This window comes from Talpa occidentalis, unplaced genomic scaffold, assembly GCF_014898055.3.
Source record: "Talpa occidentalis isolate TD23 unplaced genomic scaffold, MPIMG_talOcc4v2.1 talOcc4.4, whole genome shotgun sequence".
In the NCBI taxonomy this organism is placed as follows: domain Eukaryota; kingdom Metazoa; phylum Chordata; class Mammalia; order Eulipotyphla; family Talpidae; genus Talpa; species Talpa occidentalis.
The window spans coordinates 146,395,826-146,420,762 of record NW_023604295.1 but is presented as its reverse complement, the minus strand read 5'-3'; the positions used below and the strand labels follow the sequence as shown (position 1 = coordinate 146,420,762).

The 24,937-nt window shown below is 57.4% G+C and overlaps 1 protein-coding gene across 2 annotated transcripts; it reads right to left on the bottom strand.

The window, feature by feature from the left end:
• Positions 1-5,855: 5,855 nt before the first annotated feature.
• FDFT1 (farnesyl-diphosphate farnesyltransferase 1) lies at positions 5,856-24,848 on the bottom strand. Of its 2 annotated transcripts, none has more exons than XM_037526557.2 (8): positions 24,676-24,848; positions 17,903-18,000; positions 17,159-17,342; positions 13,695-13,823; positions 10,901-11,092; positions 10,130-10,306; positions 8,898-9,050; positions 5,856-6,371 (listed from the first exon to the last, which is right to left on the bottom strand). In XM_037526557.2, the coding sequence occupies exons 1-8, from the start codon at positions 24,772-24,774 to the stop codon at positions 6,150-6,152; spliced, it is 1,254 nt and encodes a 417-aa protein (XP_037382454.1). In that variant the 5' UTR covers positions 24,775-24,848; the 3' UTR covers positions 5,856-6,149. The 2 variants fall into 2 exon arrangements, with proteins under 2 accessions (XP_037382454.1, XP_037382456.1); XM_037526559.2 differs by lacking the exon at positions 24,676-24,848 and adding an exon at positions 20,421-20,475.
• Between the last annotated feature and the right edge of the window lie 89 nt (positions 24,849-24,937).

Genomic DNA, 24,937 nt, shown 5'->3' with positions numbered 1-24,937 from the left:
GAAGCACAGCTGCCTGGGTGCCAAGAGCCCGACTCTAAGTCCTGGCTGAGGGCCTCCCTCTGGGACACTGGCAGGCCTCGTCACACCCGCAGCTACGGTAGCTGTAAAAGCAGGCCTCTTGGAAGGTCACAAAGGTGAGAAGCACCAAGAGCTCCATCTGGGCTGAAGGACAAGCCCTGTCGGCAAGAGGCCAACTCTCAACGCTGGGAGCGGCAGCGGTTTTACCCAATGCACGGAAACCAGTGTTCCAAAGCACATGACCAAACCTGAGGATTAAAGGTTGATTGATAGATTGGAGGGCAAGAGGATCCACCAGAGATAGAGCGGGGAGCAGAACAGGCAGACTGAAATCCACTGCTGAGGGGAGCAGCGGGCGCGACAGGAGAGGTCTGCGGCGCCATGTGGGACCCTCGCTGGCCGGCTGGGATGGAACCGGCGCTGCAGAGGCTGCGGACAGCTTCACAGCGCAGCGCTCAACCCGCCTGCGCCACCAGGGGTGGCCCAAACCTGAGGATTAAAACCCTTAATGGGAACCTCCCCAGTGGCACAAGGGGTTAAGTACCACACTATGAAGCTGTCCGCAGCCTCTGCAGCGTCCATCCCCGGCCCACCAGGGAGCAACCCACATGGCGCAGCAGACCGCTCCTGTCTCCCCGCTGTTCCCCTCAGCAGTGGATTTCAGCAGATCTGCCTGTTCTGTTCCCCGCTCTGTCTCTGATGAATCTTCTCACCCCCCCCCACACCTCTGGCCTGCACCCCAGCTCTTGTATAAATAAATAAATCTTTAAAAAAAACCTTAATGGAACAGAAGCGGTAACCTGTGACAACCTGTTCGAGAAGCCAAAGCAATGGTGAATAAGATCCTCACGGACGTCGAGAGAAGAATGGATGGACACAGTGACGTCAAGAAAGAGGGAAAAAAGTATAAGCGAGAACCAGAAGGAAACCCCGGAGCTGAAGAACGCAGTTCCTGAAAAACACGCCAGGGTTTTACAGCAGGCGCCATGAAGCAGAGACGGCCAGTGACATCAGACAAGCCACGATCAAAGCAGCACAAGAAGAAGGTGCAGCTGGCCTACAGGGTTGACGGCCGTCGACAGGCTAACGTGTGCATGAACGGAGGCCCCCCTGAAGAGAAGAGGAAGAACAAGGGGCAGAAGAAAGTTCCTTGGAATAATGGCTGAAGCTTCCTGAAGATTCCTACCCAGATCCAAAAGCCCAGAGATTTCAAAAAAAGATGAACCCAAAGATCTCCAGCACCAATTCATGTAAGTAAAATACCAAAAATTCAAGGCGAGGAGAGACTCTTAAGAATAACTGGTGAGGCAGCTTGTCACACACACGCGCGCGGGCCTTCCATTACACGACATCGCAGCAGCTCTGCAGGCCAGAAGGGAGTAGCACGATGTGGTGAAACTGCGAAGAGAAAAGCTCCCGAGCAATAACCCTGTACTTGGCACAATTACCCCTCCAGATCATAGGAGAGTTTCTCAGACGAGCAAATGCTAAGTTGCGCGTAACCACTAAAGTGGCTTTACAAGAAATACTAAAGAAACATCTTTAAACTTTGGTTGCTAAATACTACCTAGAAAATATCAAAGTATCAATCTCGCCAGTAAAAGGCATCATAAAATGCATAATGACCTGACAGTGTAAAGGCAGAAAGTCATCACAGGGCTCGTATGCAGGTTGAGATGAAAGTAGAACATAATTATAGCTTCAGAAAATACTTGTAAATTATATCTGATAAAGGGTCAATATTCAAAAATATATATATAAGCCATTCATGCAGCTCCATAGCAAAAAGATAACCTACTCAAAAAAGGGGAAGAAGATCTGATTAGGTAATTTTTCCAAAGACGACAGGCGGGCGGCTCACAGGAACCTCAGAGGTGCGCAGTCATCGCCGATCATCCGGGAACACAACCTGCAGCGAGCCGGCGCCCCACACCTGTTGGCGTGGACGGCCGTTGTCGAAAAGACAAGAAACAACAGGTGTGCTGGCGCGGCTGAGAAGAAAAGGGAGTCTTGTGAGCTGCTCTTGGGAATGAAAATTGGTGCAGCCGTTATGGAACACAGTATAGAGTTTCCTAAAAAACTAAAAATAGAACTTCCCTTTCATCCAGCAATTCAACTTCTGGGTATTTGCCCAAAGAAAACAGAAACACTAACTCAGAGGAGAGACACCCCCCTGTTCACTGCAGCATTATTCACAGCAGCCAAGGCAGGGACGGAGCCAGAGTCCACGGAGGGGAGAGCCGTGTGCGTCCAGAAGGGCGTATTCTCGGGCCACGGAACGCCGCCATCTCGCCCCTGGGGACAGCACGGCCGGCCCGGAGCGCGCTACTCCAGGTGCACCAAGTCGGAGAGAAAGAAACGCCCCGTGCCGCCACGTGGATGTGAACCCGCAAGCAGCAGCCCCCGAGAACAGACCCGCGCTTGCCGCAGGCCGGGGCGGGCAGGCCCAGCGCGGGAAGGCGTGGACATGTTCACGCGTCCAGTTAGGAAGTGGGCGCCGGGGGCTGCCGAACAGCCGGTGTGGGTGCTTATTACATATTTGAAGGTGGGGAAGAGTCCATCTCAAAAGCCCTCATCACAAGAAAAATAGCTCTCGCCGCCTTCCTGGGGTAACATAACGGCACAACATTGACCACAAACCCGCACCCACGGCGCGGCGGACCAGAAACCAGCGGTACGTGTCGGTTCCACCTCAACACCAGCAGCGGCCCAAGGAGGCCCGCGCGCCAGTGCAGGGCACCGCGGCCCGGGGCACGCCGCACCCCCCCACCGGCTGTTGGGCCGCCAGTTGTTTCCCTCCCCCGGCGGAGGGGAGGCTCCTTCCACAGCGACGCCGTCGTAGCAGCCAGAAGCTGCATCAAGTGCGCGCTGAGCTGCCCACGGAGCCCGTGAGAACCCCGCGGACGCTCTCACCACAGCGGGTAGAAGCTCTGAAGCTGGAAAAACCCGTGGCCCCTTCATCCTCCGCTGTCCGCCAGACACACTCACACCCCCACGCGGCCGCCGGCCCACGGCTCCCGGTCTGCGCCGAGTCCCTGCATCCCCACACTCCTCCCCGCTCCGAGGCACGACCCCCCTGCGCCGCACCCTCACCGGGAGCCCCAGCGACGCGCCGGCGAGGGCCGCGATGAACCCAGGCCCCTTCCCGCGTGGGCTAAGCCTTTGTGAGAAAACACACCGGAGGGCAACGCTCTTAATAACCCTACCCTGCCCCATGGCCGCCCCTCACCACCGCAGCTCCCTTCAGCGGTGGCCTCCCTGGGGCCTGCCCACCGGGGGGCGGCCTTGCAGCCTGCGGAGGCAGGCATTACCCGGGGAAGCTGACCCTCGCTCTGAGCAGAGGCAGGCAGTTGACACTCGCAATAATGCTGCGTCTCCGCCCTCAACCTGCATCTCCCGGCCTGGCACCTCCACCACCTGGAGTGTGTTAGAAATGCAGATTTGGGGGCGAGCTCTGAATGGGTGCTTGCACTTCAGGGAGACTCCAGGTAATTCATTCAAGTTTGAGGCATGGTGCCTTGTTGCTGCGGCTCTCAAACTGGTCTCCAGGCCAGCAGCTTTAAAAATACCACCTTTTGCCCCGAGTGGCCCTGGCCTCCCGAGGAAGCCTGTGGCCCCAGCGATCTGGGGCGTCAGGAGACCCTGCGCATGCTAGTTTGAGAACCACCGCTTTAGAGCTGCTTCCAAATCTGCGAAGGGTAACCTAGAGTGTGGCACCGACAAATGCCCAGCACCCCCCCACAGCACCCCCGCCCAGCCACCAGGCGTGGCTCCACAGATAGCAGGGGGCTTCCAAAGGAGGACGGTGTGCAGGTGCGACTTCTGGGACCTCCAGAAGGTTCCAAAATGTAACCAGCCAGCCTGCTTCTCCCTATTGCAGCTGAGTTCATGTTAAGCCTTAGGTTCAGATGAGTCAGCTTTTCAGGAGGAAAAAGTGGGAATCAAGTAAGACTCTATGGGGGCGGAGGGGGGGGTGCTGCTGCTAATTCATTACATTGAAAAGTGTGGAGGGTCAGGTTGCCACATTAGCAAATAAAAATAGAAGATGCCCCATTAAATTTGAATTTCAGGCCCTTCCTGGTGGCATAGGGGGGTTAAAGACAGTGCTATCAGGCTATCGCTGCCACTACAGCATGAGTTCAATTGCCGGCCAGCCAGGGAGCTACCCACATGGCGCAGCAGACCTCGCCTGTCTCCCCGCTGCTCCCCTCCGCAGTGTATTTCAGTGGATCCGCCTGTTCTGCTCCCCACTCTGCCTCTGGCGAATCTTCTCACCCCAAGTCTCTGGCCTGTACCCCAGTTCTTGTATGCATAAATAAATCTTTTTAAAAAAGGTATTAAAAAAAATAATTTGGGGCCTCCCCTGGTGGCGCAGCAGTTGAGCACTGGGTTGCGAGGCTGCCCACAGCTTCTGCAGCGCCAGTTCGATCCCCGGCCACCAGCGAGGGTCCCACAAAAAAAAAAAAAATTTGAATTTCAGGTAAGTGGTTTTTTTTTTAGCATAAATGCATCACGTGCAATATTTGGGACATGACTATAACTGAAAAGAGTTTGTCTGAAATTCAAGTCTGACTGGGCCCTGTGATGCTACAAGTGTGCAAGCCAGGGCCTTTGACCACGTCAGCCGTGGTAGAAATGACACAGCTTCGTAGCTGGGAGGGACCCTGGAGGTCAGCTCAACCCGCGGGGGCTCACAAAGGCCACAGGTTCTCGCTGAGCCAGGAGAGAAGCTTCTAGTACCTCCACCTTGGTGCAAGGCTCTCCCTTCAGGTCCCGTGTGAACGTTAGCAGAGGTCACCTTCATGCACACATTTTCAACAATTTACCTCAGACTCTCACACCAAGTTCAGATGCTACAGTTCCTTGGAAGACTGGAGAGCCTGGCTCGCCGCTGTGCTCGCAGCCAAGTCCTGTGGCTCCCGAGTGCTGACCAGTGGGTTCAGGACTGAGGTTCAGATGAGCCTGTAACTTGAAATCCGTGGACACAAGCTCAGTCAGCTGCTTGGGTGGTGCAGAGGCCACAGGAAAATCAGGGTGGGTGCGGTCATAACAATCAAGTCCAATGTTAACGCTGGAAGAATCCCAAATTCAAGCATCAGGTCATGCGCACCAAGGGCTGCAGCCAGACACCGTGTGCTGTGTGCCCTGGAGCGCCCATATTCTAGAAAGGACACTAGTGGCCGGGACAGGGCTTCTTAGCCTGAGGGGCTTAATCAAACATGCCTCTAGGGGTCTTGTCCTCTGGTCTGGCCGGAGAACTTCAGGGTGTCCCTGGCGCTGAGAGCACACCACAGATTGCCCCGTCCAGTGCTGGGCGTGGAGGAAGCAGTGCTCCCTCCTGTGCTGGGGAACGGGGGAGCCCCACCTGGCTTCCCACCATCACTTGGAAACATCACCTGCCTTTCTTTTTATTCAATTTTTTTTTGAACTTTTCAAAAAAGATTTTTTAAAAACTTTTTTGAAGAAGTCTGGTTTTTAAAAAAATCCTTAAAACTTCTGAATCAGCTGAGAATTAGCCCCAAGTCAAGAAGGCTGCGTGCCTGTGGTCAGCAGAGTCCGCTCTTGGACTCCCCAGGCTGGCTGTGTGGGGGCGGCAGCCAGACCCAGCGCTACCTCCACCCTTCAGCTGCCCACACCTGGCTCACCCAGGCTTCCCAGCAGACAGCAGCCACTCAGCTCCTGCCATGCAAGTCCTCTCACATACACCAGCCTTCGCTGGAGACCAACTAAGCAACGTAGACACGCGCCTGCTGTTTCAGAACACGACTCCTCGGAGGACCCAGCAGCGACACCCAGGCTCCCGCCGCGGCGCACGCCCAGAGTCAGGGCAGGAAAGAAAACCCAGAGAGAAACAGAAGCCCACAGAAGAGAATTTACTTCACATGTTCCCACCACAGGGACTCAAAGGTCGCTCCAGGTAAGTACATGTTAGCACAGCTCCAGCCAGCCTCTCCCAGGGAGCCTGCGGCCACAGGCCTGACAGAGGACACTGTCCTCCCAGCCCATCTTCCAGCCGCAGTGCTGCTGCCACAGTCCAAGTGCACAGTCTTTCAGGGGTTAAAACCAGAGTGGGTGGTGACGTCCACCCTGGAAGGCCATCCGCCCCCAGTGGCCAGCGTCCACGCCCCCGGTCAGTGCTCTCCGGTCTGCACGAAGTCTTCTGTGACCTGCGTCAGGGTGCTCAGGCACTGCCAGCTGAGCGCAGCCAAGAGCATGACGAACGACAGGTAGATAGGGGTGTAGTGGCTGCGGGAGACCAGCTGGCAGCTGGGCAGGTTGTGCGTCCGCACGGCGGAGATGATCTGTGTGGTTCTGCCGGAGGACGGGTCTTCGGCGGGGATCTTCTGGTAAATCTGCCAGGGAAGAGACGCGCCCGTAAGTGGTGCTTTATGCAGCCCCGGAGCATCGCCAGTGTGGCCCTGACAGCCGCGCTTGCCAGTGGGGTCGGCCTCTTGCGCACGTTCACGGAGGAGGAGACTGAGGCCAGAGAATAGTGGGGCACGGCCCAGAGCGGCCCCTCCCCCAGGCCGAGAAGCCCCAGAGCCTGTGCCTCCCCAGCGAGCGGGACGCCGAGCACATGCTGCCCGGAGTGCCGAGTCCCCATGCACCTCAGGAGCCCCTGGGGAGGCCACTGTCCCTGAGGGCCCAGGTGGGAGCTGGCGGGACCAAGCCGGGTGATGAGCTCGCCCTGGAGAGCCACGGGGAGGAGATCAGAGCGCCTCTGTGCCCTGAGGACAAGTGACAGTCACGTCGGGAGCCAGAGGGCGAAGCTGAGACAGGGACGCAGGCGGCCCGGACACACTGAGCCCAGGATCCACAGGGGCTGAGCGCCTAGTCAAGCTCAGTGCAGGGTAAGACAGGAGGCCATGCCAGGGAACAGGCTGCCCTGGCAGAGTCTTTGTGGCCCAAAACAAATCCAAGCCGCTGGCCAGCTGCCTGAGCGCACCCACCAGCAAGTGTCCAGGCCAGCTCTAGGCAGGGGCAGCTTCGCAATCAGAAAGCTCTGATGGGCACAGTCACCCGCCAGAGGAACACGGGGGTCACGACATGCTTCCCTCAAACATCAGAGCTGCAAGTGGGCGTCACCACCCGGCCAGGAAGCCCAGGAGCCATCAGAGCAGGTGAGCCCTGGTCTCGCTGCAAAGCACAGCCTGGTGGGAGGGGGCAGGCTCGCTGCCCTAGCAGGGACTTCACACCTAAAATTTGACCTGAAATTGTATTTACAAAATTTCAGCCAGTGCACAGAAAGCCTAAATCCACGTCTTTGAAGCCAACATGAAAATCACGGTCACGCTCTAATCCTTAAGGCTCAGAAACCTTCATCAATTTTTCTGAATTAAATCAACATAGCTATTAATAGTAAATAGGATTTCTTCCAAAATACCTTGAGTTTCACCAGAGAAGCAGGGCTCACTGGATCTACTTGGCTCTGCCCTGGATTGCACAAGCCCGAGACGGCACTAAGCAAACGTGGGGTTCTGATAAGCCAGAGGCACTTTGTGCATCCCCCACATCCCGGCCCCAAATCAGACTCGGAGGTAAAACTTCGATGTAATTCCAATAGTTAAACAAAATAAAGCCTGAATTGTAATAGAGCAATGAGCTGACCACAAAATGTTTACAGTTTTCTAAAATTAGTAATCAGAATAAAAGTGCAAAACCCAAAGTCTGAACAATAAACCACAGCAACCATTTCTAATTTGTATAAAACGGAGAAGCCGCGCCTAAACCACCCCCTTCCACTCAGAAAGGCTGTAAGTCAGCCCCTCAGAGCTATGGCAAACGACACAGGCTCTGAAGCCAGCCAGCCCTGGGTCCTAGTGATGGCTTGTGCCCTGGGGTCAGGGCCAGTGGCCTTGACCCTAACAGCACCCACCTCTGGGTGGCCACGCCAGCACACAGGACGCCCCCCAATCCATGCCAGTCACGTGGCAACTGGATCATCACGAGTCTTGCCTCAGCAACGGCTGAACCCTTCCGTGGAGTCACTAAAAGGATTTTAGTATTTTATACAACTCAGTCTTATCTTACACCTGTAGGTGCCTCAGGAAGAAATGCTGAGGGCAAACGTGCCAGAGAAGTGGGAAGGACAGGCAGAAGCGTGCAGAGTCCTGCCGTCACAGGTCACCTCTCTGTAAAGGCGCCACCAGGACTGGACTCTGGGCGGCAGGGCCCTCTGGGGCGTGGAGGTCTCTCTGCAGGATGTCAATCTTCGGCAACACTAGGCCCAAGGCTCTCTGCGCCGCCACGCACCAGATGACAGTAGCCAGCTCCGCCCAGTACTGGCCACCGAAACATCTGCAGATACTGCCAAGTGTCCCGCCTCAGGGCCCAGTGGTCAGCATACCGGACAATGGGAGGCCCTTGTGGGCCCAGTAGGGCATTAGGCCCCACACGCTCAGATCTGACTTGAGCAAGGTTTTTTTTAATTTGGCATTTGAAATGAGATTTGCAGAAGAAAATTTAGAAGTTACTGCGACTCGATGGTGTTCCTTTGCCAGGACACCACACTATAACTCTTCCAGTGAGGCATGTGGGGTGAGGGAAGGTTCCGGACTTGAGTCTGAGACCCATGTGGGCAGGCGCTCCACGGCACTCAAGAGCCTGAGCCACACATGCCCCTCCAGGGAGACAAGCAGCCAGCAGCCTTTCACATCACCCTCCAGCTCAGAAACGGGCCCGCGCCAGCACTCACGCCAGCCCAGGGTCCCGCTGACCCCTCTCCTCTCACGGCTCCTGGGCAGGTGCTTGTTCCTAGCAAGGCACCCCAGCCTGCCCTCTGTGCCCTACACAGTGTGAGCCTAGGAGCGCCTGACACCCAAACAGGAAAGGCCTCACCGGGGATGCCGCCGACACGCGCAGAGGCGAGCGCCACCCACCTCCTGCATGTACTGGTGCAGGATGGCCTTCACAGCCGGCATGTTGGTGGCGTCCAGCATGAGGGTCACCGCCTGCCCTTTGCGGATCTTCACCACCCCTCTGAACACCTGCTGGTTGTTGTAACAGGCGGCCAGAGTAGCGATGGCCATAACCTGCGGGTATCAAGGAGGGAGAAAAAACATCATTCGCGAACGAACAAAGCAAGCAGCAAAGAATAGCGCTACAATCCCAGGCACGAAAAGGTCAGAAAACCTGCAGACGGGAAACAGCCAAAGGGCTAAGATGTAACCCCCTGAGAAGAAAGGCCCAGGCAGAAAAAGCACGCCAGGCGCCCCCCACCCCCACCCCGGCCTCCCGGCCCAGCACCCACAGGATCGAGCGGCCTCTGCAGCCTGACAAGACTGTGCAGTCAGCTACGGAAGTTCTTTGGCTTGGAAAAAACAAACACAAGCAGATGCAACATTTTCCGTGCTGGAGCAACGAGCTATATTAGATCTGAAAAGTGTATTTCGAAGTAATGTCTGCAAAGAAACATCTATTTTAATTGTTTTTTTTGTTCTCTACGATGAACACAATCATTAGATATTTAAAAAAAAATTGAGGGGGTAAAAGAGGGGAACAGTTTCCAGAGCTCAAAGGTAAAGCACTTCTAGGCTCAAAGGCAGCAGCCTGAGCCGGGTCCAGATTCCAGTCCCGCCACACAAGGCAGACCCGAAGGACAGGCGCGAGCCGCCCGCCAGGTCAGCTCCACCCGGGCGTTCTTCACTTATTTGAATTGGTAAATAACTGCTAACATTTTAAAGGTGTAAGCTCCTGACTCTCCAGGGGCTGGGTCCTCAGATCAGGTTTGGATCTCCCGAGTCTAGGAAAATGAAAGCAACAACTGGAGGCTTAACTCCGACTTTGCGACGTAACGGCTCCCCACGTTTTCCCCGGGCCCCTCACAGACCTAGCGGAGCCCTAGACTGACCTGTGAGGTGAGGAGCAGCTAGTTGAGTACAGCTGGTGGGGAAAAAAAGAGCAAATCCAGAGAGAAAGTTCAGGAAAGGAGCAGTCTTAACCTCGAGGCTGAGCTGAGTGGTGGCGGGGAGCAAAGGCAAGGGGCTGAGACACGGCCTGCCCCCGGCAACAGAAAATCACCCGGAGCCTTCTTTTTAAGGAACCCGATGCCCGAACAGGCGAGGCACCACGCCCAGCATGCTACTCCGGGCCAGCCGGCCGGGCACGATACCTGGGGAATGGCACAGAAGTTGAACACGCTCTGGTTTCTCAGTCTCGACAGGTAGGTGATGACGTCCGGGAGGTGCTGCAGCGCGTTGGTGATGAGCTCGTTCAGGCACTGCACGGCCACATCGATGTTCTCCGGCTTAGCAAAGTCGCCCAACTTCTTAACATACTTGCCCCAGACCTGAGCGGGCAGGGTTTGAAAACAGGCCGCGTGAGGCCCAGGAGGACGGGAGAGCAGCACGCGGGGCTCTGGACTAAGAGCGACGCTACACGGCAGGCTTTCTCAGCTGCCGGCGCCTCCTTCCCCAGATCCCGTCCATGCAGTGGCCTCTGCGGCCAGCCAGGGTCTGGACAATAGGTATTCAGGACAGCGTCCCTTTGGGACAGAGTGAAGACCAAACAGGTCATTCGGAACCCTTAGTCTACACTGAGAAACAACCAGGCAGACGTCAGGACACCAGAGCCGCAGGCCAAGACCAGGCGTCCTCGGTCCGGCCAGGCCTGTCCGTGCTGGTGCGCGCGCAGCACGGCGGGGCAGGGAGCAGGTCGGGGGAGTGGGGGCGCCCTTCCCAGAGCTCAGGGCTTGGATTTGAAACCACATCCTCAAAGCCAGCGGCTGGGACTGGCTGGATGATTTTTAATGATATTGTTTAGAGGATTCTTGAAAGCAAACAACTTGGTCTTGGTAATTCCTAAGCTTCCAAAGAGTAACACTCCCTCTGACCAGATCCACTTCCCCCAATCAACAGCCAGGCCTAAAGGACCCCTCTCCTACCTCTTGAGGCCAGAACTCTCTGCCTTCTCGCTGGTCTTCCAGGTAGTCACGGATGATGTTTGTTTTCTGCAGGAACAGGCCCATGGAGTTGGCGCGCACTGTGTCTTCACCGACTAGCGGGTCTTCGAACTCCGAGGCTGAGAAGAGGCGGGAGAGGCCGATGCCCACCAGCCCGGCAACATAGTGGCAGTACTGGGAAGGACAGAGGTTGGAGAAGAGAGTGGTCGGGCACATTGGCAATGAAACCTCTATGGAGAGGGAAACACCAGAGATCCCTAGCTCCAGGAAAACAAGTTCCAAACAGAAGGTGCAAGATCTCCTTAGAAAACTCAAACAGGCACTGTAAGGATTGCAGACACTCTAGAAGGGCATAAAAGATTTGACAACAGTGATCCCTGGCTGGTAGATGGTGAATGCTCTTCATTTTTTAAATTGTACTTTATGTATTTCTACATACATTATAGAAATGCACATGCAAATGTAATGCACAGCTTCGGGAATAAAGCTACTAAACAAACTAGTAAACTTTTTTGTTACAGTAAACTTCCTGTTATTCAAATTGGGCGAAGGTAATGCAGGAAGAGAGCATGTGCTAACAGAAACCAGAGCAACACTGTATTTTAACACCAAGTGCTCAGCACTCTGCATTTTCAACCTCACCGACATCTTAGGAAAAGTAATTACCCTGATCCCCACGTCACAGGTGAGGAAACGGAAGCACAGAGAGGGAATGAACCTGCCCAAGGCCACTCATCTGGGAACTCAGAGGCCAGGGATTCACAACCAGGCGGTTGTGGTAAGCGTCAGGCTTTAACGGCTTTGCCAGAACTGCCTCTCTCTGCCAAGTGAGTTTAGCCAATGTGATTCCTAATTGTCAAAGAATTTTTTTCCATAAAAGCAGTTTATCGAAGTTATCCCCCGTGAAAAGAAGTATTCCAAATCAACTAAACACAATGCACTTAACTAATGGATGTCCCCTGGCCCAGCGAGGCAGCGGAGAGTGGTTACACGAGGGAGCTCAGGGGTGGGCGTTAGAATAAAGAGCTGGGCAAATCCCATCTCTCCGAGGCAGGGAGGGCGCCTCTGGCCAAGGGCGATACAGAGACCGAGGGGCACCACGAAACGGCCAGGAAAGTAGTTGACCTCTGCTTTAAGAGAGGAATCCTCTGGAAAGAGTAAGTTAAAGTGAAGTTAGGGACAAAGAACTGAGCCATGGACAGCTACAAAAAAATTTAAGAATTACTAAAAATTAAACTTCATAGTATGTCCATAGTGCTGTCCAAAGAAAAGTGTATCTAAGTAATAGCACTTTGGGCAGAAATACCCCTAGGATGGAAGTATTCAGGTCTCCCCAGAGGTGACTGGAAAAAGAGCCTTTAAAAGGATTCAATTTAGGGGCCTCCCTACTGTGAAAGGGGTTAAGATGCAACCTATGAAGCTGTCCGCAGCCACTGCAGCATGAGTTCGATCCCCCGGCCAGGGAGCTACCCACATGGTACAATGGACCTCTCCTGTCTCCCCGCTGCTCCCCTCAGCAGTGTACTTCAGTCAATCCGCCTGTTCTGTTTCCCACTGTTTCTGGTGAATCCTCTCACACCCCCCCCCCGACACCTCTGGCCTGTACCCCAGTTCTTGTATGCATAAATAAATAAATAAAAGGATTCAATTTATTTGATCAGTTTCCACTCAACAGCCTGTAATTCAGTCTCCAGAAGAGATCTGCACAGCAGAGAAGCCAGTCACTATGCAGACAATCAGGGCTGGCTGTTGGCCAGGAGCTAACTTGAACTACAGAGACTAATATTCTAGCAGCACGTATGCCAACTTGGGGTGCAAAAACCAGCAGTTTCAAAGACGCTGCCATCAAGCTTGGGGCTTGGAAAACAAAGAGGCCAGACCTTGAGCCTAGGCAGATTTGATGAATCTAGAGTGCAGACACTGACGGAAACCGGGTAACGACACGCCCCACGTACCACAGCTGAGCCGTTTCGGGCCTTGGCTCCCACGGGCCAGAGGAGCAGGCCGTTCTGTGGACAGTGGGCAAGACCCCACCACCTAGCCTGACGCTCAGTTTAGTCCACTGTCAGTTATGCCACTCTGTCTAGTGAGGATCCTCCTGCCCCTTACTGCCACCCGCTGCTCACAGAGCAGCTCAGGGTCCAACACAACGCCACCGTGGCCACGTCCACACGTCGCCTGCTCTCCGGTCTGAGGGCTGTTGTCTCCTGAGGACAGCCTCGCCCATGACGGTGTCCACAGCTCGGCCCCTGCAGACACCCACAACCACACACTGACCTCTGGAAGGGGGTGCTGGGGAGGAAAGACCCCAGGGTGGTGCCTAGGGACTGTCATGGACTGTTCTGTTTCTAAAGAAACATAATTGAACGGCTTGAGATTCCCACTTCTCCTCATATGGGGGGCCAAACTGGCACTGAGCTCAAAAACACCCTGAGTCAGGGCAGAAGCGCAGGTGGCTGAGATGCTGAGGTGTGTGCACACACTCTGAGTGACCAAAAACACACTGACTACGATCTGCAGCACCCGATCTCCCCGTATCACACAATGAGGGGGGCCATGTATAGCCAGCCCTGTGTAAGCCAGCAGCACTGTCACCAGTTGCGCCCTCACCTCCGGGACAGGTTCTGTCCACTGTGGTTCAACTTAGGGTGAAGGCTCTGGGGTGTGGACTATTTCGGGGGGAAGAAAACCTGCACTGGAGGATGACGCTCTTGCGTCTGGGCCTCAGGCTGAGCCGGCTCTTTCCCACGTACCACGCCGCTCCCAGGACACCAACCTTGTCCCACTCCTGTTCAGATGTTACGTGCTTATCCAGGAACTCTGCCATCCCAAATCCCATTTTCTTGCAAATGTCAGCGATCACGGTTTGATATTTCTCAGCCAGATTCCTAAACTCGAGGGAGATCTGAAACGAAGTACACACACAGGAGAAGGTCAACGTAGGGGGCAGCCAGGCCCTGAAGACCCTACCGCAGCAGGCCCGTGGCCAGTGCGCCCAGACGACCGTCTGCGCCCAAGGCCCAGGCGTGCTGGTCCCCTCACGGGGTTAGCACGCTCCGAAAATTTTATAAATATTAAAATAGGAGGGTGTGAAAGTGTTGAAGTTTCTAGACTCAGTCTCACCATACACTCCTCTTGCCAAAATACAGAGAGAGTGGGATGCCTCCACGCAGCACTGGGCAAGTGTGAGGACCTTGGGAGAACGCGGCGCCGCAGACAGCGGACAGCCCCGGGACAACCCCCAGCGACTGTTGTTCTGGAGGTGGGGCCTACAGCCGGACACACCGACACTCAGCCCACTGCCCATCACCACCTCCAAATCCGCCTGGTGAGCTAGAGGCTGCCCTCTCTGGGGGGACTCTTTTTAACACCTTAGAACAACTCTGCTTTGCTCAACCCCAGAGAGGCTGCCCAACACTTTCGTCCTCAGCCCCAGTCCCGATGCAGGGCAGCAGGAGTGAGGCTTCTTAAATTACTGCTACCGCCCAAATGTCTCGTTTAAATCCAAAGGTACGTTTATGGGTTGTCAAAATACCAGGCAAAAGCACCACGAAACCTCCTAAATAAAATGCTCCAGAACAGTCACCCAGTGAACAGACTGAGCACCCGCAGCGTGAGAAATACTTGGGCCGCTTCACAGGTTAGGAAATCTTCGGGAAATGCCAAAATTCAGTACCCGAGGGAAGCTGTGACCCAGGGAGCAGATGCCCATGGTGCCCTCCACACTCTGCTCTGCCCAGCGCTGCCGCAAGACAAGGCCAAACTCTTAATTCCCAGTGTGGGCAAACCCCACAGCAAAGTCTACCAAAGGTGACTTGCTCCCAGGCCGCTCGGGTCAGTTCTATTTATACAGGAGAGGCAGGCAGAGTGGGGAGGGGCTGTGCCCCTCCAAAGAAACAAACCACCAAGGGGCTGGCAACCCCCTGGTGACTCTGGTATCATCACATCCCTGCTGATTCAAGAGGTGAAAACATAAATACATGGGAGAGTGACAATGACAAGTTCTGCTTCCCAGAAAGCATGGTGGGGGGCAGCACCCTCCCCACCCCCCCACCCCCCAGTGTGCTCAACCAATGAAGGAGTCCAGGAGGGCTGTTCAGTCCTGGAGGTGACTTGCTCAGGACTCCAGATTCCTGGCCCTGGTCCCGCTTGGGCATTGCCGTGGCGAGTCTGCCGGTGCGACAGCGAACGGCCTGGTGGTGGGGGGCAGGGAACACTGCACCCACCTATCAAGACCGCCCCCACTGAAAGCTTCGTCTGTTGTGATGGCAGCACAGACACCACCTGTGACTTCATGTCCAGTGTGGTTTTTACCATGTCCTGGTAAGGGGGAGGTAAAACGTGCCGGTAATGGGCACAAGAGCTTGTCAGGTGAAACCAGGCAAGGTGCGTGGAGCGCCCTGCCGAGTTCCCTCCGCTATACTAAGTGGGATCACAGTGCGGATCTATCAGATCTTAACACTGCAGCAAAAAACAAATAGTAAATCAGTCATGAAACAGATCTCGTAACAAATCCGTAAGTTGCCCAATGTGCTGTTACTGCCTCCGTCTGAGCGTAACCCCGTGAGTCCCTCAGCTGTGTTCAGAGGCAGGCCTCTCAGGCATCTGCTGTCCATGAGCGCCAGATGAGAAAGATAAACTCTAGCTAGTAACATAAATGAGAGTTCTAGAAAGCCTGACTTTACTAGAGCCATGAATGGCCACTAGGCATAAAACACCCGGCTCCCTCTTGATGCAGAGGCTGTACCTGGAACTGCACCCCCAAACCCTGGGGCCTGTGACAGAGCACACCTGGAGCCCACGGACCATAGGGCAGGTGCTAGAAACCACCCAGCCAGTGAGGCCTCCCAGCCAGGACGCTCTGTTCTTCTTGGACAGACCTTCACAGAGGACGCGGGTGGGTTCCATGGAGCCTGTTCCCAGGCCCAGCAGGGCAGAGACTGTGGGCACCAAGCTCTTGCCTGTGTCTTCCCTCTGTACCCCCAATTCCGCACCACTCTGGGAGAAGGAAGCTCACACTCCTGCGCGGACACCCCAGAACACGCCGCGTCACCTATTTGACAGAAGGACGGGTCGGCAGCAAAGCCGGTGCCTGGCCAGCCCTCTCGCTCCCTTCTGCCCCCCTGGGCAGGCCTGTTCTGAGACTCACCTGGGGACCCTGGGCCCTGTGCGTACCAACGGCCACATCGCCACTTCCTCCCCAGCGAAGCTCCGACTCCTCACCTCATGGCGCCTCTGTCTCTTCGGTTTGAACTTTTATGTACTGGAGATGGGGCCCGGCCCTGAGGGCCCTCCTCAAACACCCTCTGTGTGACAGTGGGGCTCACCTGCCCCACAGGAATACAGATGTTTCTGTATTTCAGTAGCAAGAGCTCACATGAACGACTCTCCCCCAAAATTCTGCAACTGTGCACAAAAAGAAGGGCTTCTTGGGATTGTTAGGGAACCTGAGACTGCTAAATCACTCCTCTCGAGAAAACCTGAAATCACTTATTTGTGTTAAGACTGTCCGTGTCCTCCTCTAGAAAAGGAGGACCTAGTCACTGATGCAACAAACTTTCTACAGCTCCAGAGTCTCACCATAACCTGCTTCATACACACAAACTAGGGCGGTCCTCACCGGGGAGGACTCACCAGGGCGGTCCTCACCGGGAAGTCCTCACCGGGGAGGACTCACTGGGCAGTCCTCACGCACGCGTAGTCTCGGACAGTGCCCGGGATCACACAGCTGCCAGGGCCGAGGACAATCCCGCCTCTCAGCCCTCACTCGTGCCAGCTGAAGAGCCTGCCTCGCCCGCGCAAAAGGAGCAGCAGCCCTGCCCCAGGCTCAGGGACCCAGGAACTCAGTGTCACCTACTTGGTGGCACCGACCAGGTGCTGGGCCTGGTGACTGAGCCCCACCTTACTGACACTGGCCTGACTGCCGCTCCCTGAGAGGAAGCACAGCCGTGCAAAGCACCGGTGGCAGCCGCGGCTCTCACCACACGGGCGCTGTAACTGCTCACTGTGTCCTCGCGTTTCTGACGGCAGCGCTATCGCCATAACCCCCATCTCACACACGAGAAACCGAGGCACAGGCTACTAAGCGCCAGTGGACGAGTGAGAGTCAGGACTCCAGCCAAGGCTGGCTGGACACAGCGCCGAGCCCCCGAGCCCGGGACGACGCTGCGGCCAGCAGGCTCGGGCCCGCCTGCCGCCACCACCAGCGCACGCAGGGCAGGAGAAGGCCGCCAGCGCTACCGTCGGGAAGTCCTCCAGCACGTGCCGGTCCTTCTCCTTGCTCTCCATGAAGCGCCACTCGGGCTCGTACAGGTACGTGTGGAAGTTGTGCAGCAGCGGCACCTTCCTCTCCAGGCTGATGCTCATGTCGTCCTCCACCGTGTCCAGCGCGCGCAGCACCAGGTAGAAGATGCACACGGCGTGGCTGCGGGAGGAAGCGGGCAGGCTCGCAACAGGCCTCCAGGAGGCTTTACTTTCAAATCCCATGTGCGGGAGGATTTCTACCCCCTCCTCCCGCCTGGGCGCCGGGGAGCAGGAAGGGACACCCACAGCCTGTGCTGCCGAGTGAAACACAGTAGTTTCTTGGATGGGATCGAGGGATTTCGAGCTTCATAAAAAAAGAAACAGAATAAGCCCGGCCAGCTGGATGCCAGCGCTGCTCCCAGCGCCCCAGAGCTCCATTTAGCCAACTCGGAGCAACTGTGCGCAAAGCCTGCTGAGCAGCAGTGGGGTGTCTGCAGATCAAAGCGTCCAAAGACCACCTTTGGGGCAGCTGCTGGGCCAGAGCAGCGGGTCTGAGCTTCTGTGTGAGCCCAGCAGGGCGAGCGAGCGCGAGGAGAATCCGCCCGGGCCGGTCCTGGGGCGGGGGAGGGGGGGCCGGAACCGCAGGGAGCTGGGAATGGGCTTCAGCTGCCAGGCCCGAGTCAGCAAACCCGCGCCCCGCGGGAAGGGCCCGCTGCGGGGACCCCCAGGTGGGCCACTCACCGCATCTCCCCGTCCAGCGCCTCGATCACGGCGGCGAAGCTGCGGCTGGTCTGGTTCAGGTACTTGTAGCAGGTCCTCAGGCTGGGGCTGAGCGCGTCCTGCGGGCAGAGGAGCGCCGGGGCCGTGTGGGGGCGCGCGGGGCCGCGGGGCGGGGGGCGCCCCGCGGGGCTTCGCAACCCGCAGGCGCCCGCTCCCCACGGCCCGCACCCCGCGGGCCAGGGGCGGCCGCGCGGCGGGGAGCCCGCGCCCCTGAGCGCCGCGGCGGGGCCCCGCACCCAGGCCTGCCAGAGAGACATGCCGGGGCTCGGGCGGGACTCCGCGGCCCACGGCGGGGCCAGGCGGGAGGCGCCCCCGCGGGGCTGGGCGGGCCGGACCCTCCTCCACCCAGCCAGCCAGCCGGGGCACAGGAGCTCTGGGGGCCGCCCCGCCCCGCCCCGCCCCGCCCCGCCGGGCTCTGCGCCCCGCCGCCACCTGCACGCGCCTCCTCCCCGCCCCTCCCGGGCCACCCAATCTGGGCAACAATCCCGCGGAGGGGTTCAGCGACAAGCCCGCATCCCGGCCCTGTGACGGGGCCTCCCCTCGCCCCGGCCGGCTCCAGCAACATCCGTTAGGCCCATTTAGGCCCATTTCTCCCTCTGGTCCGGTAAGTCACCCCCAGCCGGCTCCTGCACCCTAACCCCTGCTCCCGGCCCCGCCCCCAGCGCCACGCCGAGGCTGTCCCAGACCGCAAGGGTCTCTGCGTAAAACCTGATCTTATCCCTTTAACCACTTCTGGCTGCTTTTTCTTTCACACCTGCTCAACCGCTGCTCTCTGAAAAGCCAGCTAGCCCTGCTCAGATTTCTGCAGCCACCGCTCCAGAGGGAGAGCAAATAAGGTGACTCCACACGGGCAGGAGCGCAAGGACTGGGGTGCGGGTGTGTGTGAGACAGAGAGAGAGTTTGGCAGAGACTTTCTATTCTAGAGCAATTGCGGGGTTACAGGGACACCGCGGGGAGGCACACACCTCCCCAGTCCACTCTCCCCCACTCTGTTAAAGAGCAGGGAGCAGTTGGTTGCAAGCACCCGGGGCACGTCCACTGGGAGGAAAGTGCAGCGGGCGGTGCAGGGCGGGCCAGGGCACCCCTACACTCCCACCAGGATGCGTGTCTTTTGTCAAAAGAGGAAAGTCCTTTAAGTCACGTGATCATGACAATTTCATTGCCCGTTACAAGGAAGCATCGGGAGCAGCAGCATGCACTGCCCCCCTGCACCCCGCGCCAGGAGATCAGTCATACAGTGTCTGGCATCTAAAAGTACTCAGTAAGGTTGGAAATGGGTCACTGGTTCCTCCCTCTCAAAACATGACAGGGCTTCACCATAAAAGGCCACACACGGGCAGCTTCCTGAGCTCACCGTGCAAAGGGCATCGGGAAACCAACACCATTTTAACATTTGGCCAGAGATGGTCACGGAGCCTCTGACCGTGCCCTCCGAGCAGGAACACAGGAACGCTTCGCTTCGGGCAGGTCTTGTGGCCAAACGACTTTGAACTTAATTTACACCAAAGCGCTTCCCTTTCAGGCTGCGCCGGAAGGAGCTGGTGCTTGAGGGCTGTGCTCCTGCCCTTCTCTGTGGCGAGGAGACCCGAGGAGGTTGAGTCACCAAAGTTACCTGCTACTCGAGTCCAGATCTAGACTTAAGGTACTGGCCTTGTGGCCTGAGATGCCGGCCTGCACCCTGGGGCTCAGGGGGAGAGAAGTCAAGTCACAGAGCGCCCACTTCCCTGCCCGGCGCCCTCGGGACGGCGCCACACAGCGGGCCGGGCACTCACCCTCCACTTACTCATCTGCCCCAAAAAACTTCAGCAAAATCAGCTTCACGAAACCTTGAGCTCCTATGGTCAGACCCTTCGTGACGAACTCAACCGCGCACACCGTCTGCTAAGAGCAGCTCCCCCAGCTTCTCTCTGATGAGGGGAGATGCCCAGATAATGTCACATGAAGGCGCATGTGCTCCCCAGTTTGTCTCCTCTGATGAGAGGGACACTCAACTATTTTTCAATGGCTCAAGGGGTCCAAAAGGGCTCGGATGGGTGAGTGTGGGGACATACATCTGAGGACATACATCTGTTTCCTGAGTCATAGGCTGTGCTATAAACTGCTGTTACCACAACAAAAATAAAAAGAGCTCAGCCCCCCAAGGTGCGAAAAACTGCAAACACCCAACAACACTACCGTGTGGCCACCGAACCTCATCGCGGAGGGAACAGCCCAAGCCCCACTCTGAATACAGTGCAAGAGTCCACGCGACATCTTGGCCTCACCCTCGCCAGGCCAGCCCCGGCCTCCCTAGAGGGCTCACGGCTGCCGCCTTCTCCAGCCGCCTCCTCTGACAGACAATGAGACACGGGGAGTCTAGTCTCTGGGCTCAGGTCACAGCCCTATAAATGTGGTCCCAGACGGCAGACACTCACATCCCTCCTGCTGTTGTTTATGTTATATATATATGAATATCATGCGGTACATCAGTAACACACACCGTACGTAAGCTATCCCAGACAACGACGTATGAACACGCTACGGTGTCACGATAGCCGGGTGATGATCTTTTAATGGCAATTATCTTGGCCTAAAATAGGCCGCGGCTACTTTTGAAGATTCTCTTCTGCACCAGAATAGCAGGCTCACGAAGCGGTGTCCACCGTCCTGTCCTGCTCATTTGACATCTCCAGCACTGAGATGCAGCAGGTGCGGGCAACCGGCGGTCCCGTCTTTGTTGAATGAATCAACGAACCCACGCGTGAAGCTGACACACAGCAGCATGGCCGGCGGGGGGCGGGGGCTGGGCACAGCAGCCACCCAGGCACACGAGAGGCGGCAGGATCTCATGAGCTCTCTGGGCGTCACAGCCCGACAGCCTCCACAGAGAAGCGGGGTGGGGGGTGTCTTCAGACGGGCCCGGGTGGGCATCCTGACCCACCAGCTGGGAGCGCGCGACTGTGAAGTCACATGACATCACAGTCTTCCAGAACGGCAGAGCTGAGCGCCGCTCCTGGGCTGCAGTCAAAAGTGACCAAGTGCGGGGGGAGTTACAAAATGGCCTCAAAACTGGGTGCTCTTTCCATCAGGAGACGGGGCATCTCCCCCATCCTGGAATCTGGGCTCCCCTGTGCCTTTTTTTACGCTGAGAAAGACAGTGGCAGGTGCGCCTCAAGCAGGGCATGGAAAGCAGGGGCATGCTGGGGCGGGCGCCTCCAGTGGCTGTGGAAGGACCCGGCTGCCCGCCCCGTAATGAGACACGCCAGCTAGGGGCCGATCGCCTGACCCCGGTCCTCAGGCCGGGAGCGAGCCCCAAGAACCCAACCCCGACCCAGACCAGAGGCTCAGCTCTCTCAGAAAGTTGTAACCTGAGCTACAGAAGTTACTCTAAGTCATGCTGTTCACGCTGCTCTGTTGTGCAGGTTTTTTTCTTTCAATTAAAATGTATATAACAAAACTGACCACAGTAAGCACTGCTAAGAGGACGTTCAGTTCTGTTAAGTGCTGCGTCCACACCGCCTGCGCCCAGCCCCTGACTTCAAGCAGTCAGGGTTGGGGTGGTCTGTGGCTCATCAAAAGCCACCACCACACTGAGATGCCAGAGGCGCAGTGCGGGGCAAGTGAGCCCCTACGAGCGCCACCGCCAACCTGAATACTCTGACCTCGCCCCCCTCCCGCCCCCCCCCCACCCGCCGTCCTGCACTGCCCTCATCAGACCCGGTTCTGCTTCTGACCATTCCCCACTTCACCGACTGCACTCAGCTCGTAGACTTCACCCCTGCTCGCGGACTTGCCTCTCTGACACTCCCTTTCGGCAGCTCGTCTGCCTCCTCCGGCGTGACCTGGCAGCCTGGGCCAGCTCTCCCCACTCACTGAACCTAACCTCAAGGCCCCACACCTGACCAGGCACGCTTCCTGTGCTTTCTGAGGACAGTTCCCCTGAAAACACCTCCCTATAACTGAAGTTTCCAGAAACCAACTTGTATTAAGGTGACGTGCGCCGTCCAGCCTACCTTACACGGTACCCAGACCCCCAGACATGGTGACCCTCTCCAGGGTACCACCTTCCACTCTGTGGCCACCACACAAATGTGTTTGGCTTTCAGCTGACCCTGGACACCCCCTGCCCACAGCATCTCCGTGGCCTGGCAAACTTAAAAGTGAGCAGCCCAATGGGGGGAGGAGCGAGGCCTGCAGTCGGCTTCACGCCAGGCCCCGCCACAGGAAGCTGCTGGACTTGGGCAATGAATCCACCCCTGTGTCTGTTTCTTCACCTACAAGCTGTAAGTGACAGTAGTTCCTGATCAGGTGAGTGGGAGGTTTAACTCCCAGATGAAAGGAGGTGTTTACAGTAGTGCCAGGGCATTCGGCATTCGGATGGCCTGACAGGTATTCAGATGGCCTGACAGGTATTCGAGGTGTGATACCTTATCTAAGAGGTCAGGAAGTAGGCGGGAGGCCTTCCAGCATCGAGAGGATTCCCACTCAGAAGCAGCACCACTGGCCCTCCCGAGACTGACCACACCCGCACGCCAGGCGCAGTGCCGCGCAGGAGGGACTCCAGTCACCTGTTTGTTCCTTCAGAGACACGCCATCTGGAGCAGGCGGGGCAGTGCACGGCAGCTTGGAGACGAACCCAAATGGTTTGTGTTTTCAGTGCTTTTCTATTTGCCTGAACTATTTTACAACTAAACTACATTTTAACCTTAAGTGACCGGGACATCCAGCCACCCAGGGACAGGAGCTCCGAGTTCCGCAGCCACCGCAGCGCACCTACGGCGCTGTTCAGTCAGTTTTGAACGATCCAGGGAGGGACACCAGGTGAGTGTCTGGAAAGAGCAGCACACCAGGCGTAGCTCGGGGAAGGACACAGCACGCAAGCTTGAGGTCGTGTTCGTCAAGAGAACCTGCGAACGCTCGAGACACCTGAAATGCTGTATCCCAGAGCCCGGAGTAAGCTCTCCGCTACGCCAGAGGGGACGCAAGGGCTGTGTGCGCCCCGGGAGACCAGAACCATCTGGAGATGGAGGGCGGTCTCAGGGCAGTAAATGGCTGTCACAGGCACCAGGGTCGGGCCTCTATCTGCCTTAGGCCACAAAGCCTGGAAGAATCTGCTCAGAGTGGACACCATTTTCCTCCGCAAAACAAACGTACAGCAGCATAAGTAACTCCAGGAAAGCACCGAGCCCGAACTCTCACACAGAATCCTAAAGGCAGTCTAGATGCATCTCCTGTGGGCAGCCCTCAGGCTACATCTGCTATGCCAGGCAGCAAGGACTTTCTCCTGTGACTTCCCGGTGGCAATTCCTATATTCTGCCAGCTCCCTGGGTTCGCCTTGTTTAAAAAGCTAAACATGCCTGTGGACAGGGTACCCACCTTTTGTCCATTAGCTGACTACAGCTACAGCAACAAGATTCCAATTTCAAATAGTTAAAAATCCAGAATCAAATTGGAGTCAACCCTGGTGGTGCAAGGGGTTAAGATGCAACCTATGAAGCTGTCCAGAGCCTCTGCAGCACCGGTTAGATCACAACCTGCCAGCGAGGGTCCCACATGGCGCCGCAGACCTCTCCTCTCGAGCCCGCTGCTCCCCTCAGCAGCGTATTTCAGTCCGTCTGCCTGTTCTGTTCCCCACTCTGTCTCTGGTGAATCCTCTCACCCTCATACCTCTGGCCTGTACCCCAGGTCTTGTGTGCACAAATAAATAAATCTTTAAAAATAATAATAATAATCTTAAATCCGAACGGAACTTGGGAACATAAGCCCTACACACCAGCGGTAGGCCTGGGACTGACTGATGGCAGGTGACCTCATTCTAGGCTTAAGGCTTGAGGGAGGTTCACAGGTCCCGGAACAGCCTCTCCAGGTGGGGCCTTCCTGAGAGTTTCTTGACTGACTTTACCTATAAATTGACAATGCTTTATTGGCCTGACAAGAAGGTGAGCTCTGAGTGTCTTACTGGCCTACCACCCATCCTGCTGGCTGTGCCCAACCTCTGGTCCAGAGAGGTGTCCAGTGAGTCGCTGAGTGGCAGCCCTCCTGCTCCAGAAGGAGTTCGATCCCCGGCAGGCCAGGGAGCTACCCACAGGGCGCAGCAGACCTCTCCTGGCTCCCCGCTGCTCCCCTCAGCAGTGGACTTCGGTCAGTCTGCCTGTTCTGCTCCCCACTCTGTGGAGGGTGAATCCTCTCATCCCCGCACCTCTGGCCTGCACCCCAGCTCTTGTGTGCATAAATAAATGAACCCTAAAAAAAAGGGTGCATCTACACAGGGCTGTGCTCCACTGGTATTTCCACCGGGGAAGACGAGAGCTTGTGCTGCAGCCGGGCGAGGCTGCACCTGAGAACGCATCAGCACCGTCACCCCGGGGTGCGGGGGCCGCGGGCCCGGGCCTTCCCGCGCCGCCGTGGAAGCGCGGACGAGCCCGCTGCGGGGGTGCGGGCCGGGCGGGGGTGCGGGGCCGGGCGGGGTGCGGGGCGGCGCGGGCCCGGGCGGCCGCTCACTCCGCAAGGATGCGGCGCGGCTCGCGTGAGGGATGCGCAGCGGCCGGCACGTCCAGCCGCCTCGGCTCGGCCGCCCGAGCGTCGGGACCAGGGCCGCGGCCGCCGGGCCCGGGGCCGCCGGGGCAGAGGCCGCCGGGGCAGAGGCCGCCGGGGCAGAGGCCGCCGGGGCAGAGGCCGGGGCAGAGGCCGGGGCCGGGGCAGGGCCGCCGCCCGCCCGCCCGCCCGCCCGCCGCCGCCAGGCTGCGCGGCCTACCTGGCTCATCCTCGGCATCACGCGCTGCAGGCCGCCCATCTTGAAGCGCAGCAGGTTGTAGAACTCCTCGGGGTGGCCCAGGCACTTGACGAACTCCATGGCGGCGGCGGGGCACCTGGGCCGGGCACCTGGCCGGGCACCTGCGGTACCTGCCGCGGCCGCGGGACGCTCTAGAGCCCGGCGCGGGGGGCGGGGCGTCCGGGCGGCTCGCGCGCGGCCCCGCCCCGCCCCGCCCCGCCCCCACGGGCCGGCTCTCGCGGCG

Excerpts from the sequence above, each read along its gene's own strand:
- FDFT1 (XM_037526557.2), bottom strand. The coding sequence starts at position 24,774 with ATGGAGTTCGTCAAGTGCCTGGGCCACCCCGAGGAGTTCTACAACCTG. Across the intron at positions 11,093-13,694 it reads CTGAACAGGAGTGGGACAAG|TACTGCCACTATGTTGCCGG; the intron begins GTTGGTGTCCTG and ends TGTCCTTCCCAG. Across the intron at positions 6,372-8,897 it reads TGCACCAGTACATGCAGGAG|ATTTACCAGAAGATCCCCGC; the intron begins GTGGGTGGCGCT and ends CTTCCCTGGCAG.